The sequence below is a fragment of the Crocodylus siamensis genome, chromosome 10 (assembly GCF_052110815.1).
Source record: "Crocodylus siamensis isolate JL-2025a chromosome 10, ASM5211081v1, whole genome shotgun sequence".
Taxonomy (NCBI): domain Eukaryota; kingdom Metazoa; phylum Chordata; order Crocodylia; family Crocodylidae; genus Crocodylus; species Crocodylus siamensis.
The window spans coordinates 11,471,539-11,492,375 of record NC_143404.1 but is presented as its reverse complement, the minus strand read 5'-3'; the positions used below and the strand labels follow the sequence as shown (position 1 = coordinate 11,492,375).

The following is a 20,837-nucleotide window of genomic DNA, read 5'->3' as shown; positions in this document are numbered from 1 at the left end:
AAATCAGGGTGACTGCCCCGGGCCCTGTGCTTTGGGGAACCCACGGAGCTGGGCGGAGCAGTGGCTCCATGTCCAGCCACTTACTGGACCCCTTCCACCCCCTGACGCAGCTTCTTCAGTTCGGGGCCCATAGGATTGTAGCAGGGGCGGGGCCCTGCATGGGCCGATTTGTCCCGGGCCCCATACTGTGCTTGGGTCGGCTCTGGTAGTAGGGCTGTGCAAAGCTTCAGTCGCTGATTCAATTCTGTGAAGAATCGGCTTGATTTGGCAGCTGAATCTCCAAATCAAATCAAGAGACCTTTTAATCTCTCCGAATCAGTTCAGAGGGTTCCGATTTGATTTGAAAGATTCAATGATTCAGACATAGACACAGCTTTAAATGTTTTTTCTACATACCTCAAGGTACCAGGTGGCTCGTGAATGCTGAGAAGGTGGGGCGGACGGAGTGGGAGCGTGTGGGGTCTTCAGCGTACTCAGCAGTAGACCTGGAAGTGGACCAGAAGCATTTTTGGTCCACTTTTGGATCTGCTGGAGAGTGCGCTAGGCCCATCTCCCCCTCCCCCCCATCTCCTGTCCTTCTCTTGGCTCAGCGACTGGTCTGAGAGGGCACCTGGGGTCACCCTGCAGCCGCTCGCCACGCCGGGGGGGCACAGGGGGACCCCCAGTGTGCTGGGTGGTGAAATAGTTCTGGTCCACTTCTGGGTTCACTGCCGAGCACATGGAGGGTCTCCCGCCACTCTCCTGTGGGACGCTCCACCCTAGCATCGTAGCATTCATGAGCCATGCCTGGTACCTCAAGGTATGTAGAAAAAACATTTAAAGCTGTGTCTGTGGCCGAATTGCTGATTCTGCGAATCTTCAGATTTGGATTCAGCCGAATCAAGTCGGGGCAGTGATCTGAATCAACAAATCGAATCGCTATCCCCAATTTGGGCTGAATCCTGAAGCGACTACAGCCTGTTTCGCACACCCCTAGTATGTAGCACTGTTGAATTGAAAAGTATAGTCCCTGGGAAAGCACAGATCAGACCTAGCTCTTCTTGCAACCCAAGGATGTCTGTCTCACCCCCTATAAAGATGGATAGAATAAATAGGGAACATAAATAGGAAGTAGAATGGAAAGAGTTGATTTACCTTTCTGTGAGTCTGGTATAATAAAAAGAGGTTTCCTTTTCCTTATGGAGTAAATATAATCTGGATGCTCGAGACCCAAGAAGAGAGCTTGATGGAGTCATTTGGAACAGAAACACTTTAGGGTTGTTGTCACCCTTGTCCCAAACTAGCTTTCTCCTGTGGCTAGATGAGACCTGTCAGAGTTAAAAACCTAGGATCGTGTCCCCATATGTAGTTCAGGATGTTTTTGAAAGCATCAAAGAAATACAGTAAGAAAGAGGGAAACATTTACTTTTTATGTCTTTTGAAGTTTATTAGTGTTTTTACTGGGACATATCTTGTAACAGTAGTTGATGATTCTAGAGTAGCTGAATGAGTAATAAGTGCTTGATTTCAGACATGGCACTTGAGTTGTGACAGTAACTTGAGCCAGGAAAACTACCTTTTTAAAGACTGTCTATTGTATTCAACAGTTATTTATTTTTTTCCCCCTTCAGCTGGTATTGGCTGTTACAACTACAAATAATGGGTATAATGTTTTTGGACAAAAGGCAACTTTTAAGATGGCTGTTAAGAGTTAAGTGCATTTAATGGTTATTTGAATGAGGATGACTGAGGCCTGTGCGTACACAGTGACTGCTCTGTCAAGTTCTCTGGAACCGTACGTGCCACAGTGGTTTTCTGATGATTTGCAGTTTGTATGTATTTACCTGTATGATCCTTTAGCTATGGGATACTAGCATTTTGAAGTGAGCTCTCGAGACAAATCTTAATTTAAGTGTAAATCCATTAAATTGTTTGATTTGGAATACCAACAGACATCCTAGTTGCCTTGCTATCAAGGGATATGGATACCGGATTTTTTTGCAGCCATTATGCCTGCATGTTTCACACAAGTATAGCAGATACACTCCAAATTTACCTCTGCTTCATCCAGGGTCAAATACAGGGCAATATAGCTAATGTGTATTGCTACAGGGTCATTCAAATGAGATGGCTAAAGCATACGAGCTGCTTCCTGCTCTTGAGCAGTAGCTTCCCCTCCCCTTTTAAATCAGATGAAAAGGTATGTTTCTTCCCACCCTTTGACTAGCGTAACTGAGAAAAGAATATGGACCATTGTTTATGAGCAGTCAAGCAATTATTTTTTTTCTTTTAAGAAGCTATTACAATGAGGTTTGATCTAGTTAAAAGAAAACAAACAAAAAATTCAGGTACATTGTTACCTAGAAAACATTCTTATATTTTGCGACGCCATTTCTGTCCTAAGTGGAACTGCCTGAAGGGGGAAGTGACTCATTGCGGTGTCACTCATAAATTCCGTGACATTGTTTGAATTTCCCTAAATTGAGAATTGATGAGTCACTAACTACAAATGAGATTTGGAACATGACATGGACTATAATCTAGAGACAGAAAATGTATGCTGTAAAATTCTTAAGAGATACAGATGTCATTTTAAGTAAATTATCCTTGATGATAAGAATACAAATAGATACGTTCATGAAAAGTACATTGTGTATAAATGTTCTTGACCACACTATTCCTATGTCAGTTGAGTGGAAATGCAGGTGTAGACATAAGCTTAATAGTTATAACTGAAGTTCCATATTGAAATAAGTCTGAAGTAGTTATGAAAATGTGTCGGCCCTGAGAGGTAAGAATAGGGGTGTGCAAAACGGGCCGTATTCAATTTGGATTCGGCCCCAATCGGGGACAGTGATTTGATTAATTGATTTGGATCGCTATCCCGATTCGATTTGGTCAAATCCTAATCTGAAGATTTGATGCTGATCTTTGGAGAATCGGTGATTTGGCCATAGATGCAGCTTTAAATGTTTCTTTTCTATGTACCTCAAGGTACCAGGTGTGGCTCATGAATACTGTGATGCTGGTGGATTGAGTGTCCCACAGGAGCATGGGGGTCTCCTCCACATGCTTGGTGGCGAACCCAGAAGTGGACCAGAAGTATTTTCGGTTCACTTCTGGGTCTGCTGCCGAGCATGTGGGGGGGCACCCCTGTGCCTGCCTGGCAAAGCGGTCTGCTGCAAGGGGACCTCCCCCCGACCCCTCCCCACCCCCTGATGCCTCTGGCTGATTTCCTGGGGCCACTGGCAGATGCATGGGCTGCCACCACCCTACTGCTCCTTTGCCTGGCCTGGCCTCCACTCTCTGCCCAACCCTGGGCTGCACAGGGGGAAAAATAAGTGTTGTACCCCGCCCCTCCCTCCTCCCCCCCCGCACAGGCTTGGGGACAGACCACTGCTGTTCTGCTGTCCCCCTGACTGGGCCACACGGCCCCCTGCCCTGACCTGGCTCTGCTCTTTCCAGCTCAGCTCTGCTTTCCCCCACCCCCAAGGTCTGTGCAGACATGGGAACAGGCTGTCGCTGCCCCACTGCATGGCGACAGCCCTCTCACCAAATTGGCAGCTGGGGTGGGGGTATGTGGAAAAGCAAAACCTCTTATTTTTACATCAATCCCCACTTTCCTGCTCTCTTTTTTGCAGGGCTTTGTGTGTGTGTGTGTGTGTGTGTGTTTGTGTGTTGCTGATTTTGTGAAAATTACCTGATTTCACATTTTCTTTGAAAACTGGGGGACTGAGAGTTAACTTGAATTGGGAGGGTAACTATAGCCCAATCAGTCTAACTTCCATTCTAGGGAAAATCCTAGAAAAGTTAATCAAGGAGTCTAGCTGCGATAAGCTTGCAGAAAGTAAGATTCTGAATGACAGCCAGCATGGCTTTGTCATGGGCAAGCCTTGCCTTACCAACCTCATCTCCTTCTATGACCAGGTAACTCGCCACCTAGACACAAGAGAGCAGGTTGACATTGTATACCTAGATTTCCAAAAGACCTTTGATCTAGTATCCCACGATGTCCTCGTGAGAAAATTGGAGGATTGTGGGCTTAACTCTGAGACAGGTGGGTGAGAAACTGGCTGCAGAATAGGACCCAGACAGTCAAGGTGAACGGACCTGTGTCATCCTGGCAAGAAGTGGGCAGCAGCGTCCTGCGGGGTCGGTGCTCAATCCAGTACTTTTTCAACATTGTTATTAATGATTTGGATGTGGAGGTGAAGAACTCACTGGCCAAGTTCGTGGACAACACCAAATTATGGGGAAGTGTGGTCACGCTTGAAGGTAGGCTACAGTTACAGGCAAACCTAGACAGGCTAGCAAGTTGGGCAGATTAGAACCTGATGAAGTTCAACGTTGAGAAATGTGAAGTGCTTGACCTCGGGACGAGCAACCCCCAACACACCTACAGGCTTGGTGGCACCAAACTAACTAGCTCCACGAATGAAAGGGGCCTCAGGGTAATACTAGACCACAGTATGAATATGAGCCAGCAGTGTGATGCTGTAGCCAGTAGGGCAAATAATACTCTGACATGCATCAATCGATGCATCTCCAGCAAAACCAAGCAGGTGAGTCTTCCACTCTACTCAGCACTGGTGAGATCGTAGCTAGAGTACTGCGTTCAGTTCTGGGCACCGCACTTTAACGAGGACATGGACAAGCTTGAGGGAGTTCAAAGATGAGCCACCCGTATGATCAGTCTTACAAGGCAAGCCATATGAGGAAGGGCTGAGGCAGCTGGGACTCTTCAGCTTGAGAAAAGGAAGGCTGAGAGGGGACCTGGGAGCAGCTTACCACTACACTAGGGGAGTATATCAAGGGCTCGGTGAGGAACTGTTCACCAGGGCACCTGAGAGGAGAACCAGGAGTAATGGCCACAAATTCCTGGAAGATCAATTCAGGCTCAATATTAGGAAAAACTTCTTCAAAGCCAGGGTGTCCAGATGGTGGAATAAGCTGCCTCCAGAGGTGGTGCAATCGCCTATGCTGGAAATCTTCAAGAGGAGACTAGACAGATACCTTGCTGGGCTCACCTGAACCCAAGTTATCTTTCCTGCTTGGTGTAGGGGGCTGGACCCAATGATCTGAAGTCTCTTCCAGTCTTACAATCTATGGAATCTGGAATAGAAGTTCAATAAACCAATTTAACCTAAATCAGTGAAGTCTGATACTACATCTATCCAGGTTTATTGTAAACTGGTTTTGGCCATTTTGAAAGCTGTTTATGTGCACTGAACTTCTGTTGGGTTACAGATTTGAACTGGTTGATCACTTTTATACTGGTTTATATGCAACTTCTGTCCCTAGCCCTTGGGCCAGAAAGATTTTAATGGGGATGTCAAACCTAAGAACACGTGTGGTGCAGTTTGTCCAACCTCCATATTTATTGTGAGCACATGAACAGTGGGAACTGTGTGTAGTGTTAGTCAATAAAATTATCTGACTCTGTGTGGGGTCACAGCTAGGAAAAGTTTAGAAACTGTTATAATAAAGCTTCATTTTTATTTTTAAAACGTTGTCTGTAGAATAGCTGAAATGTCTTTGCTGAAACTTTCACAAATAAATTCAGCCCGAGACAGATGCCCAGCAGAGAGAATTTCAGTCCGAACTGTTTGTTTGATGTTTTATAAACGGCTGAAAATGGCCTTCATTGGAAAGTGTCAAGTGACCTAAAACAGACTGTTACTTTCATCAAGCATAATAAGTATGCTGTTAGAAATTGTTATGGATGGTTATAAGTCATGGTTAGTTGTAATAATTTTTAACCATTTGTAAGTTGTTATAAATGGTACCTTACTATAAATATAGCAGCTATGAGTTTTGAGACCTCTGCTGTTTTGCCTGGTATCAAAACGAAAGAAAATGATGTATGTATGTACAATACTACTAAATTTCAAGCTGTGTTGTATAAGGGGCTTTCAGCTTCTTTGATATTTTTTGACAGTTATACAGTAGTGGTATTAACTGAAGGAAGCAGGTGGTCTTATTTTCTTAGTTTCTACTAACAGTTGATTTTTTTTTTTTTTCCCCCTCCCCACCTCGTTAACAAGCCTTGGGCTCAGTTCTTATTTTTCATTTAGAATAAGGGAAGGAAAATAGTTTTACATCATAGTAGAGGATTACTTTGCCATAGTTCTACGCACATCGTAACAATGTCTGTGGAACTCCATGTGAGAGCTATTATGATCCTGGAAGATACCGAATGCTTTCAGTTCTCTTGATAATAGGAGCTTGGCACCTGTAAGTAGCTATGTAGAAGCTTATAGGATTGGACTCGGACATCAGAAAAGCAAGTAATACATTTGGCATAGAACTGCATTTCTCATAAACCTGGGGTGTCAAACTCACTGCGTGCCCTGGGCCAGATCTGGCCTGAAGGGGCAGTGGCTGTAGCAGGAAGAGTCGTGGTAGGGCAAGCAGCTGTAGGACTGTAGGATGAGTGAGTCTGTGTTGGCACAGCCCTTGCTTGCTCTTTTTCTGTGGATGGTCACGTTCACTTGAGCTCAGGGCCTTGGATTCTGTGGCTGTTCACGCCTCCTCTAGCCGTGCCCCCATTTTCAGTAGCCTTTCAGTAGCCCAACTGGCCAGATGAAGTGGCTTTGTGGACTAGATCTGGCCTGTGGACTAGATTTGACACCTGCTACAAATCAACAGGTGCCTGGATATGGTATGTAAGTTAAAATTTGAAATCAAGCTTGTTATTTTAATAGGGCAACTTTAAAAGAAAGTAAAGGTTCAGATTTATATTTGTTCTACTTACCAGTTGCTTTGTCAGTAACTAAAAATCCATATATTCTGATGGTCACCCCTCGAGGCCTTTCCGTTCTGTAAATGCTTGTTGCTTGTCATTTAAAAACTGCTGGTGAAACTTCCACTAAGGCAGGTACTGGGAGAGTCGCTGCTGTCCCAGTAGACACCAAAAGTGCTGCAGATATTTAGGCTTTTTCTCCCAGATCAGAAATGGCTGCTCTTGGAGAAAAATAAGCTGGCCACAACCAGAGTTAAATTGCTTCTGGGAGAGGTTTTTTTTCCTGCAGACTGAAGGTGTATATGCTTTCTCCTGATTTAATTCCTCCTGGGGACCAGGGAGAGCGGAGCCACTGGAAAGGCTCCCTGTTTTCCAGGACCAAGGAGGGGCGAGGGCAGCTGTTCCTTCCCTGCACCATAGATCAGGAGGTTAGGGGAGGGGAGCAGCAGCCACTGTTCTCTACCTTTTCCCCCACACCAAGCAGTCCTCAGTTTTGGGAAGAGGCAGGGGACTTTTTGCTGGCTCCCACTGGCACCCACTTAATGCCTAGCTGAGCACCAGGCTGGTAATTTAAAAGCCGGCAGCTGGGAGCAGGCCTCAGGGAACCTGCTTCTAGCTGTTGGCTTTTTAATCATTGCTCTGCCCCTGGGTGGGGCGGCAAGGGGGAGCTGGGGACATTCTCCATGCACCTGCCTGTGGGTCCCTTTGGTGTTGAAATTGCTGCCTCTGCTGCTCATTTGAGTGGCAGCGGACAAAGGGGAAGTGGAGAGACTGGAAGGTGGCTGTGTCCTGGACTTTCCCCAGCCCAGCCAAGCACTTCAGTCCTGGCCTCTCCAGATTCTCCTTGCTGCAAGACCAGGGCAAGACAGGGCTTTGCCACCACAGCAGAGTGCCCCCGTTTCGCCCTGCGCTACCCTCGGTGAGCTTGGACCGGTGTTGGCCGAAGCACAGCCTTGCCGCAGCAACTGAACACTCCCTCCTCCTCCTGCACCCCTTCGGTGATCCCCGAGGAGTACAAGGAGCAGGGCTGTTCTCCCGAGGAGGAGAACTGGGAGAGTTCCCACCATGGGAGAGAGAGTGCTGATTGACAGCGTGGGAGCGGGGGGATTCTCCTGGGCCAGGACCTTCCCTCTGTCTCTGGCAGGTGCTGCTTTTCAGAGCTGACCCAGGGAGCGGCCCGCTAGTGCCGCCTGGCTGGAGACTTGAAGCCTGTGAAGCTCTTTAGCCGTGGGGGCTGGAGCAACACGTGCAAGTCCAGCTCCTGGGCTGTTCCTCTACTGGAAGAAATTTCCAGTAGAAATGAATGTCTGCACACTGCTTTAGTCGTGTTCTTTTTTTCATATCCATGTGGTACGACATTAAATTCTAATCCAATGTTAATCAGCTTGTCGGATTTGTATCTCTTGGTCAGCTCAATATCTTTCAGCGTAATTTTTCTTGCATTACCCAGCTACGAAAGCAGTTATCCTGTCTGCTTTCAAGTGGTGGTGTTTTTATCTGTAGGAGATTAACACAAAAATTCCTAAAATTTGCCTCCCTATCTAGGAATGGGTAGATCTGGTCTCTCTCTCAAATTGCTTATACAGAATGAGAGTTAGGGTTGGCGTGTTCATTGTTTTCAGTTGTTTGCCTTCTGGTTTTGGTTTTTTTTGGGGTGGGGGGAGGGGTTGGCCTGTTTCTATTCTGTCTTCTACAATTTTGGCCTCAAGTAAATTGATCAAGGTCTCATAACTGCTGGAAGAGAAAATGAAGTTTGCTATTGAACTATTTCAGTAGACATGTTTTAGTTGTATAGTCATGCTTTTAAATTTTAGTATTTGAAACTTTTAAAAATCGCGAATAAAGAAAGTAGAAACTACTGCATGTTAGGTGTATTACAAAGAAATTAAAAGCCCAGTTGCAGCCTATTTGTATATGCCTGTCTGTTCTGTTTCCTGCTTGAAGTGTTCTTCCAAGACATCAGAAGGAAACATGGAAGGATGGCCTGTTTTTCATGTGAAAAAAAAGTAATTGGAACATGCCAAGTACTTCATTTTAAACATAGGAAATGTACATAAATATGCCTTCTTTTTAATGTTGATGTTCAAAAAAAAGCTATTGAAGTTTTAGAGCAGTTGCACATTTTTGAAAAAAAATATTTTCTGTGTGTGAAATACAGTGGTCATAAACAAAGATCACGGGAGAGCTGTGCGAGATTCTAGGGTTTTCCTCGACTAACTAATGTGTCCCACTTTAAGTACAGATCCCTGCTTTAAAGCCTATTGGTCTTTGTTAACATGTGACAGCTAACATGGTTTTAATGCCTAACCTTGTAACTATAGTAAGTATAACATTTTAAAATGACTGTGCTTTGGAGTTAATATGTTTTGAACAGTTGATAACTAGTGTGCAGTTGCTGTTTTATAATATACGTGTGCAGTAGGAGGGTTTGCTGCTGGTAAGCAACTCTGTGTAGAGGATACGTGTGGTTCTTTCTATTTTTCTTTTTTTTTTTTTCTGCTTCCTGGAAGGAAACTGTGGCCTCCAGCTCATTGTAATAACATAATTTTTGAGCCATGGAGCACTGGTTTGCTTAAGAGAGTTGTATAGTCTGTTTCCTAAGCAGATTAACTGTTAAGAGCTAATATTAATGCCTTCCTCATGAGCTTAATAAAGCTCCATCGACTTTCAATGATATGGAAGAATTGGATGTTTAACCAGGATCCTGAACATGTGTTTCAGGTGGAGAACTCCAAAGACAATGAAGAAAATATCTTGCAAAGAGAAGTTCCCATCAGACAGTCTCGGCGAAGGTTCAGGAAGATTAATCAACGGGGAGAACGCCAGACCATCACTGACCATGTGGATGCTAGCAGTTATCTTTCGGTGAGCATGTTTTCCACTACATACTGGCCTGGCTGTTTGACATCTCTGTGTCAGTCTTGCCTTTTTGGGGGGGGATGTTATGAAGAATTAGAATCTTTAGTTTTTCATATTTGATTTGTATAGTTTTTCCAGCTGAAGAATGGTTAAAAGCACTCTAGATTTTGAAGCTGTAGGTGGTAGTTCAGCCACGTCTGCTCAGAAAAACAATGATTTGGTTTTAAGCCCTTTTAGCTGTCTGTAATAGGAACAAAACACTTAGAAGGTCGTTGGTCAATTTGGGGTTGCGCCCCAAACATCCACAGAAATGTTGTTAATATTTTTAACATTGTAATTATTAAATAAGGAATGTCTCAGATCACTGAGATTTTTTTTCTTGTTTTGACTATAGACCATATTCATTATGCTGTATTTGGCCACAGGTGTTGGGGACTTGTACAGTCTTGATGTTCCACCTGTGGTTTGTCAGTTCAGGTGAAGGATCAGAGAATGTATTTGACAACAGCAGAATGTTAAATCATGCATCCAGAAGAGTAAAACATTGCCTTGTCTGGAACACTAAATATATTAATAAAGTATTGTGCCAAGACGCGTGCAGCTGTGATTCTCAGACCACAGAGCTTAAACACGTTTTTGTTTACCATTATTTTTATATAACCACATGCTTAAACCCTATCAGCGGTTGATTGAATGTGGGTGGTCTAGACAAACAACTTCATTTTGAAAAATAATTGTTTTTGAGGTTTTGTTGATTTGAATTTAAATCAAATAATGAAACAAATTGCAAATTAAAAATGAGCATTACCAGGAACCAGGTACCTTCTTCCTTTTTTGATAGCTTAAGTTTTTTAATAGAGCTGAATTTTAACTAGCCTCTCTGTCCAGAAAAGAAAAATGAAATCATTTACAAATAAAAAAACCCAAGTCCCCTCCAACCCTCAGGGCTTGTAGTTGGCAGGCTTTCAAAGCATTTAAAACACAGTAATTAACAAGTAAATCTAGCTAATTTTTCTCTCTCTCAGAAGGAAAGTATAGTTTTGGCTTGTGACTAATTCTTATAGTGTTTTTCTTTACATTCATCTTCCTGTGTCTCCTATTTCAGGGGTTGACACATACTGACTTGTGCCAGTAGTTAGTAAGTGGCACAAGTAAAAGGTAGTGACTGAAGTTATGTCCTCAAGCTCTGAGCAGTCATGACTAGGGTATGGATCATTAATGAGAACCCAGCTTTTCTGGTTTTCGTTGTGGGGAAACATGCATCTTCACTCCTCCATTGCCTTTCTGTTTAAGACTTCGGTAGCATCTGACTGAATAGGTTGTTGTCTACAAAAGCTCATGCTTCTCTGAGCCAGTTGGTCTCCAGTGTGCCACCCTGCCCTGCCTTCTGCTTGTTAAAGACTGAACATGTGCATTGAGCAGCAGTTCCTCAAGTTTTGATTGTTTGCATTTCTCAGGAAGGGAGAATCTCGTGAGCAGTTGATGTCTGTCTGTGTGGTCTTGAGAGCTCCTCATTCGATGAACAAATGAAATATGTAGCTTTCTGGTGATTTTTTTAAGGATTGTTACCAGTTAATTTTACAACTAGGTGAAGGCTTGTCAAAAGATTTGTGTTAATCGGCAAATTGTGCTAAGTGTATTATGTTTGTCAGTCTTTTGCTGTGTGTTTATGATAACATGGTGTATTTACCTATTTTTGTATGTGTACCTGCATATTGTCCTTGTGACCATTTGAAATATTCTTGGCTTATAATTGTTAACATATCAAAATCCATTAGTATTTTCATTCAGTTCCATAGAAATGAGAAGTGGGAGAAAGTCTTCACATTCCAAAGCTTATGTTCTGGTATCTTACTTTATTTCAATTTATAACAACAGCAAAAAAAAAAAAAAAGTCCCTGTCTACCAGTTCAAACACTTGACTTGGGAATCAGTGGCAAGTTCAGCTGTGTGGAGTTAAGAATACTTTATGGTACAGTGTCTGCCAGTTGGTTGTCTCTGTTACCAGCTGACCAAATTGCAAAACCATTCTGCCATTTATAGATCATGAAAACTTTCTCTATGCATGACACTTTTGGATATTTTTTGTGGCAAAAAGATGTATAGTGGACAACACAGATTCCTAGGAAATCTAAATGCAAGAGGATCTAGATTCCTTGAGCCATGTTTGCAAATACAAACATTCTTTAAAAATAAAAAAAGAGGTGAAGTTTTTTTAAAAAACAAATTTAGTCATACTTTAATAAAATTAACTAGCTTAAACATTTTGTGGTACTTTTTTGTGGGGGGGGTTGCATATATAGGTTTAACTTGTGTTGGTGTTAGTGAAAGCTGCATGCACACATTTAAGAACAAAGATTCTAGTAATATAGTATTTTTGGTTCCCTAAGGCTTTAAAAATTTTAGATAAGCAGTTGTCTTGCTCAGAATTACCTTTCTGCATGCGAGCTCATCGGTTGCATACATTTCTTCATCTGACAGTTGTTCATAATTATCCTCCTTATAGCTGTCCTAGGTTTATTAATATACTTAATTGTGATTTCCATTGCAACTTGATCAGTGTCAGCTTTTCAGGAACAATAGATGAAGCAAGTATAAGCAGGAGGTATTGGGAGAAATACTTTTAATACTTTGTGAAGTCTAAAGTTATGCTAATGAGAGAAATTTTGACAATAACTTTGAACTGGAAAGGTACTATAATGCCAGAACTGGAAAAATGTTTACAAACCTGCCAACAAGCTTGCTTTGTTGACACACTTATAATGAAAAATGACAGTGTATTACTTCACTTCCTTGCTTGCCACTAAATGGTCTTTGATAGGGGTTGAATATGGCATGTTAGAGCTCTTAAGTAAGTATTATTTAATTATCACATTTTTCCATATTGCACTCAAAGTATTACCTCCAGAGAATAAACTAGTTTCAGTACTTGTGCATCCAGTCCTGCATATACAGTATTACATTCAGTCTGAGAAACTCAGAAAAGTATCCTGTCTGGTACAGGAAGTTTTTAATTCCTAAAACAAACTTTGTTTGTGATTCACTGCTTCTCTTCTTTTATGCCAATCAGGCATTCTTGCTCCCAGGCTCAAATAGAAGCTGTCTTGTATTCTTATATAGAAGAATTTTCCATGAAACTCTTAACTCATTATTAAATCTCTTCCACATGTAAGTGCACTGTGGTCATAATTAAGAATAAGGTTAATCCTTATTTTTATGAAATGTAAGCTATTAAGTGCTACTGCTGAGATGCTTATTTCCAGCTGTTTCTTGCATGGTACTGCTGATGGGCATTAATAGAATATGTTGTAAATGATTATAGATGTTTTTAAAGGTCTTGTAAGCGTAGCTGTTATATTTAGTGAGTATTTTTGACAGGCATGTAGAAAAGCCTCAATCAGGATAAAAACAGCTCTTTTGTTTTATAGTGGTGTAGCCCAGGTGTACACAGGTTTGTACTCCCCTTTCTAAATGAGGGAATTATTGGCAGGGCGTGTGCTGTGGAGGGATACAGGAGCCCAGCGGCCGCCTCTGTCCCCTATAGAGTTAGGCCCAGTCAATCAATTACTTAACTGTATACAAATTTATTATTACCACAAAACCATTAAAGGGTAAGGTTGTAGACTATGTACATGTACAGATTTACAAAACAATAAACCCTATACCGTGTGTGTGTGTCTATATCCTTTGTTCTCGGTTGTTCTATTGGACACCCGTATTTCTGAATAATTATTGGGGTGTGTGTACGTACACACACACACACACACACACACACACACACACACACACACACACACACACACACTCTCTCTCTCTCTCTCTCTCTCTCTCTCTCTCTCTCTCTCTCTCTCTCTCTCTCTAATTATTCAGAAATACAAGTGAGCAGTAGAACAACCCAGAACAAAGTATATTGATCGGGCAGCCTTATAAATATACAAACTGTTACTTCAGCTTATTCACATAAACTATATAAGGCACAAAAATAACAAGTAATCTTTAGACTACTTGGATGCCCCCCGGGGCAAGGACCCCACTCCCAAGGTATCACTACAGGAAAGGAGGTGGGGGGGGAAAGAAAAGAAGGTGACACCAAAGACTCCTAAGCTGCCCACCCAGGAGCGGCCCATGTGTTGCCCCTTCACAACCCTGGGCGTCCGTCCCCCCCCCCCCCCGTGTGGGGACCCTCTCTCCAGGGTAATTTGCTCCTCCACAGTCCCGGAGGGTTGCCTCCCGTTTTCCAGGTTGAGCTCTGTTCCTCACCAAGCTTTCCTGCTGCCCGACTCTGCTTCTGCTGGCCTGACTTAGGGCCACATGCACTGCTGTGTGTAGCGGACGCTTTGCCTTGTGCTAGGGGTTGGAGGCCCAGGCAGCCTTGTGCAGCACCAGGGCTCAGTGTGCTCCCAGACCCCCTGTGCAGTGTCATCTGCACTGAGCTGCTGCCCTGTGCTAGCAGCTGTAGACCTGATCCCAGTTGCTCCCAGGGTCTCTTGCCCTTTGTGCAGCGCCTCCTATACTGAGCTCCCAGCCTTGTGCAGAGCTTGGGGATCTGAGCCACGCAAGCGGCTCCAAAGATCCTGCTTTATGCACTGGCCTGTGCGCTGGCCATACACCAAAGATTGCAGACCTGAGCCACCTCATGCAGTTCCCAGGATGCCATGCTGCTCACCAAGATCCTAAATACTGGAGCCATCGGCAGCTCCCTGCCAATGGAAGTCTTCAGGGGCTTTTCCAGGCTACTGCTTCGCCCTGCTGAGCAGCTCTCCCCAGCTTTCCTGAGCCCCGCTATTCTCTCTTCTCCATCCCCGATGCATCTGTCTTGTGCTGGTTATGCAGCTCCTTTTATACTCTCCAGGGCTCCGGCCCTAAAGTCTTCTGGACGTGACAGTGTTGCAGTCTTCAATCAGGTCCAGGGGAGCTCTTCTCCCCCTCCCCTCAGGAAACGGGCATGGCTTCACTTCTCCTGTTGCCTCCTGATTGGTGGAAGGGCTCCACCAATCAAAACAGCAGATCTCAAGCCTGGGACTCAACCCAAGCTCCAAAAGTTAAGCCTGCGACGTTAGTATTTATTTATTTATTTATTTTTGAAAGATGTACTTTCTGGTGATCTTTAGTACCGCACATAAGAAACGAACTTATCGTTGGGAAGTGGATTTTCCATTCTTGAACCAGAGTATTGAAATAATAGTAGCTTCAGGCAGTTATCTTTGCAATAAAAAGTTACTGTAAGTATTAGCTGTACTTTAAAATGCAGGAAGGATAGTAAAATATCCATGATGGCATGTTCAGTGGTGCTGTGGAAGAAAAAATGGATCTTAGGGTTAATTTATAGGTGAGATTTCAGCTGCTAAATCAGACTTTTGGTTTGTAAAACTTAATGAGCTTCAGAAAAAACATAAAAAGTGAACAATCTTTTTCATCCTTTAACACTTTACGTATTGATGGCACATGTGTGGATTCGCGTCAGATATTTGCCTTTGGGAAGCCTTCATTTTAAAAAAGCACTTGTAATTTATGATCTAATGGTATGTGATTTGATAGAAATTTCTGTCTTCGTTTGGAAGCTGCCTAAAATACTTTTAAGACAATTTTTTTAATATAATTTTTTGTGGAAATATTACTTTAGTGATATTTAATAATATATTAAACACATTTATATTAAATATCAAATTATAGTTGTTTGTATTTTTGTTTCCTGCCTTTTTATTTTAAAACACATGTTTTAACGTACTGAGTTCTTACTAATATTTGTCATTTTTCTGAGACATAGCAATGCTTTTCCCCCTGCTTCCCAACTTCCATTATAAGAGGATGACATGGTTTAAGAGATTTAATATAATCTGTCCATTTCTTTGGGATGGTGCCCTAATAATTGCACCACTTTCAAAATAATAATCCTGGAAATGTAGAGTGGTATTCATCTTTTGAGAAATCTGCCTCAGAAGGTTACTTGACAGGCAAGTTGCTTGTTCTTTAATCGTATACTTAATGTAATCCTGTTCAGGTTCTTGTGGTTATCCTAGATTTTCTTGCGGTTGAAGGGGAGATGAAGAATGCTTTCCGGGGGGGCTTGGAAACCAGGGGCTTGTCTCCATTATGGGGCTGCTGTCCTCATGGGTTGTGTTGTCATGGTTCTGGGAGCGGAGCCCTCTTTCAGAGACGTGGGGTATGACGACAAAATAGCTACAGCACCACCTTGAACAGCAGAAGCTAAGGGCATGTATAGATGTGCTCTGGGAGGTAGGAGGTTGGGAGAGTGCTTTAATTAGAGCAGCTCCAAGAACGTCATGTGTATCAGTCAAAGTGTCATATGTATCAGCATCCCTATATTGAAAAATAGTGGCAGGGCCACTTTAACTAAAGTTCATCTAACGAGCTTTAAAGCACCCTTGCCGCTGCCATTTTGCAGTGTGGGGATGCTGATACACAAGTCTGCTGGAGCGCAGTAATTACCGTGCTCCAGCAGACCTGATTAATTGAGTCTGCTCTGACAGTTTGCCAGCAACCCTTTTCTGTCAGAACAGCTATGTCCAGGCATGCCATTTTGCTGGCATGGCTGCATCGCTCAGGTCTGTGATTTTATTTATTTATTTATTTTGTGCTCCTAGCAGTCATAGCCATGCCAGCAAAACTTCGTAGCTTAGGCTAAGATACTACCTCAGTGCTGGATGCATCAGGAGTTTTATAATGTGTTTTAAGTTTCATTTTGGCCAGTTTACCTGGTGCTGAAACAAGGTTTACTTGACCTGTAGTTCTTGGGACTTCATCTTTTTTGAAAATTGATGCAAAATTTGTGTGATTCAGTTGTCGAAATAGCAGTTGATGTTAATGCAATTCCATATTTTTCTTAGTGGTTCAGACCACTTTATTCTTTTTTATATATATCGTGCTGTCTTTGCAATGTATTGGACTTCAGTGTTTGTTACAACACCTTTTCTTTTGTAACTTGAAAACTGGACAGTGTCTCATCTTTATTCTTTGAAGAGTAGTGGTGAAATCCCGATTGCGTAGGAGTTCACGTGCATTCTGCCATTGGCTACATGACAGATAGGGTTTCACAGGAAGCTGTCTTCTCAGCTTTCTTGGAGGTGAAGACTGATGCAAAGAAGTAATTTGGCTTCTCTGTTCTGTCATCTGTTCTTATAACGTTGGGCATTTGAAGATCACTAGCCATTATTCCACTTACATTTTGAATGCTGTAGTTTACACTCCATTCCCTGGCCTGGATTGTACATATGCTGCGTACACAGTCTTTCACTAGCATGCAAGTCTGGGGAAGTAATGAAGTGCAAACTCATATAAGCGGTTAGGTGTCTGTACTTTTGGCTTAGTCATATTGATTTTTTTTTTTCCTTGTGAAAGAAATGGCCTCTGCAGTGAATTCATTTAGCGCAGGCTACTTTGCCTTTTGCTTATGTCCTAGATCTAATACAGTCTCCAGCTTTGCATGTCACATTTATACTCGCAGGAAAGGATGTCTGGTTTACAAGTCTGACCACAGTGTATTACAAGAAGTGCAGCAAAAATGTGGGGTTGCTAAATCCTTGAGCGTTCTAGGTACTAAACTCATTGCCAGCTGATGAACTTGCCTTAGAGGTGGGGAAGGGTAGGGAAGTGCCGACTGATAGACGTATCATTTACGCAGGGCTGTTAACTGATGGTGTCGACTGCTGGAGGAAACTGCTTCTCTGACTGGATGCTAATTTATTGGCAAAGAAATGAGAATGTAATAGATTTAAAATGGCACCCAAGATTACAGTGCGAGGTACCAGGCAGACTACCTAATACTTACTGATGAATTTGCAGCGATGTCGTCTTTGGTATACCTTAGGTTTCATTTATTTGAGAAGGAAAGACCACCATGTTTGCACTTATTTTATCATCTCAATGTATTAGCTTTTCCTTGTTAATCCTACTGGCTAGTTATATCAGGTACACTACTATCAAAGACGTCTGCATAAGTTATAGTATGTTACTGGCGATGATGATCGTTAGCGAGAACATAAATACTCGAAGGTATAGTGCATTAAAATTCTTCTCCATAATTTCCATAGATCACTTTCCGGACGGCTAGCCAAACTAATTAGTATGCGTGTCTACAGCCTCCAATGTAATATTGATGGTTATGAAATATTACTACATAGAATAGAAAATGGACGTTGGAAAACCCCATTTTGTTTCCTTAATTAAAGGGATACCATCAAGAAATATGACAGAACATATACCATTGTATTTAATAACATAGCACATAGCTTTTAAAAGAATACATGTTAGTATTGGAAAACTGAACATTTTTGTTAAAATCCTCCTGTTAAAGGCAATGCACACAGATATTAACATAGATTTTATCAGATCAAAACTGTGTAGAAATGGCCATATATTGTCGATATAACCCCTAATTCATTCATAGAAAGTATAATGATTAAAATATTATATTTTAAAGACTCCATACATACTTTGCAGATTTTACTATGAGAATATATAAGATCATTGTGTGCTGACAAATGATTCTGAAATGCACAGTTGTTTAACAACACGCAAGAATTATGCGCAGCAAGTGGGGAAAAAATGTATATTCAGCTGAAGCTTCAGAGGATTTTTTTTAAGGCAAACACCTGCATTTACTCAAATGAAAACTTCGCCAAGTCCTTAGAGTTAATATCCATCCATTCCTTCAAAAAGAAAAATAAAGCCATAAGATATTTTAATAAACATGTATTATCAAAACCTACTTTTTTGTATCTCTTCCAAAAGGCTTCATAGTTTTCCAAATGCTGGGTGTGGGACATTGTTTCATTACAGAGTAGGAGGAGATGCTTGTCACTCTGTCAGGATGATGTCCTTTAGCGCGAATCATCAACATGCAGCCTTGGAAATTTGCTGATTTCTCATACAGAGGAGAATGGCATTAAGATTTGTCCAAGATGCTGATCTTTGATTTAATTTTCAAGAATTCAGTCTTTCATGTACGTTTTTATTTCTTTTGCCTGAATAGGAAGTGAACCTCAGGCATGTGGACAACTGACCACATTTAAGGGCCTGTGCTTCCACTTGCTGTAAGGGGGGATCAGCTTGCTTTCTTCTCCTTTTCAATATCCCTGAGTAAGCACAGGTGTCCGTGTATTGTATCCCTGTCTAGCCTGAACTGTATTTGGGTCTTTTTTTCCTGAAGCACTTAACTGGGCCACTGCTGCTGATGCTCCTCCCAGCATCGGTTTGAGAAGTAATTTTTATTGCTGATATTAGAAACTTGTCATATTCATTTCGAGCCAGCGCTGTTTGGCGTAGCAGTGGAGGCATCGGATCTGATCTGTCTGAATGCTACTTGGTAAGATGATTTACATCTGTTTGTACTTGTTTCATAGTACTAGGACAGCAGTGCATTTTTACAGACAACAAACCTTTAAACTATTTTTTAAGTGAACAACTCTGTGGAAATGGATGACTTAAGACCCACCCCTGCCTGGCAAACCTCATCTCCCACTGGCCAGTGGACTACAAAGTTTTTTTTTTTCCCAAGTCTTAACCAAAATTACGACTTGTAGCACTTTGAGTCTTCCTGGTGAGAGGGAGGCGATCGAAGGAAAGTTCTTACTCAGGCTTCTAGCCCTGTGCAGCTTCAGTGTGGTGACTGTCTCTGTCAGTATACAAATCATCTCCCCAAAACTTCCTAAACTTTAGCAAAGTAGAAACATAAAAATATCACAGTCTACTTACAGAATACTTCTGTTTACCCACAGTTTGGGATAACACCTAAACATCTGTGTCTTTCTAATCTTTTATTTCTTCCTTGGCCACATTTAATTGCCATACAGGCAGCTTCATAAACTGTGTGGTACTTCCCTCTTGAAATACCTGAGGGGAAGAATGAAGGGTTCTGATTTGTGAAACCTGCCCAAAAGGGTCTGATGTACCAAGGAGATGGGACACCAGTCCAAAACTGTCATACCAAATGACTCGTTGGCAGCCTCTGCTCATGTAAAATATGAGATGATCCTAGGAGCCTGCTAAAATGGGTTGTCAGCCTGTTTTGGGTCTCCAAGTCTAGTCTGTTTTCTTTGCATTTTTGTTATATCCTTAACTTCTCTTTAACATTACTGCAGGGTTTTTTTGAAGGCATCTGATTGTTTTTCATAGAAAAATACTTTAGAGCAATTGCCAGCAATTTAACACTGATTTTTTTTTTTTTTTTTTAAATAGATAAAGCGTATTGTTCTGGTTTCTTTTGACATCCTCTCAACAAGTTTTCTGTTCGATATTCAGTATCAGTCTAAACCAATCCATTATGCTCTCCTCACTATCAAATGCAGCTTTTTTTATGGATAAGCTTAGTGTGGATAAAAATACAAAAACCGCACTAGAGTATTTTTATGCTGAGAAAAATCCTGGAAGTTCAGGTGTTTCCAATTTAGATTAACCCCATGGAAATTATGCACAATCTTTGTTACGTTACTGTTTGGGGCCAAGATTGGGAAGATAATTTTGTACATACACTAATGATTGATTGACTTATTTTGCGCGCAGAACTTGGTACGAGAACCCCTCAATAATAGCTGTTAACTACAATGGTATGTCTGGTTTTGGTATAAAATGGCTTACTGATCCCACACCTCCTAACCAAGTTTAACCGTGCCCATGGTTTCAGAGTTGCACATTTGGCATGTGTTTGACAGTACCTAGGTATGGGAATTTTTTGTGAGCAAATGGGTTTAGGACATCTGTTCGGCAGGTCCTAGCATATTCTTTGATGTCCTACTTCTTTCATGTTGATAATCATTCCCACCAAAGGTTTTGAGATCCTGATTTTATCTATGTAATTCAGCATTATTTGGGGTGTTATGGAGTGACAATCAAAACAGAAACCTTGATGCTTTCCAGAATATTGGAATTATATCTACATTAAGCCATGTTCTTTACGTAGCTGCTGGGAGCTGACGAAATGTCCTGAAGTTTCAGTCCTCAGGCATCTGGGACGGTCATCAATGCACGCAATTTTTTAATTTACTCAAGTCCCAGATTTCTAAAATCTGTTGGGTTTAAGAAGCAATTAGAGTTTGTATTCATATAAAAACAATTAGCTGTTCACGTTAGAATGTTTTCTGAAGGAATTTGACGGTAGTCAGTATAACGGCTGATCTGGAGTTGTTTTCAGTTTGTTTTTTAAATCAAGTTAAAGGAAGTGGGGGGAGGGAAGGGAATCAGGGTGAAACCTGAGGGATATATTGCTGTTCTGCATTTTTCACCCCTAATGCTTGTCACG

General features: G+C 42.0%; 1 protein-coding gene across 5 annotated transcripts in view; it reads left to right on the top strand.

Moving 5' to 3' along the window:
• RAPGEF6 (Rap guanine nucleotide exchange factor 6) overlaps nt 1-20,837 on the top strand; it is a 232,252-nt gene that overhangs the window by 91,599 nt on the left and 119,816 nt on the right. For all 5 annotated transcript variants that reach the window (XM_090020827.1, XM_090020828.1, XM_090020825.1 and 2 more), the window contains one exon: nt 9,443-9,586. In XM_090020827.1, coding sequence (XP_089876953.1) covers nt 9,443-9,586 — 144 coding nt within the window. The remainder of the gene's footprint in view (nt 1-9,442; nt 9,587-20,837) is intronic.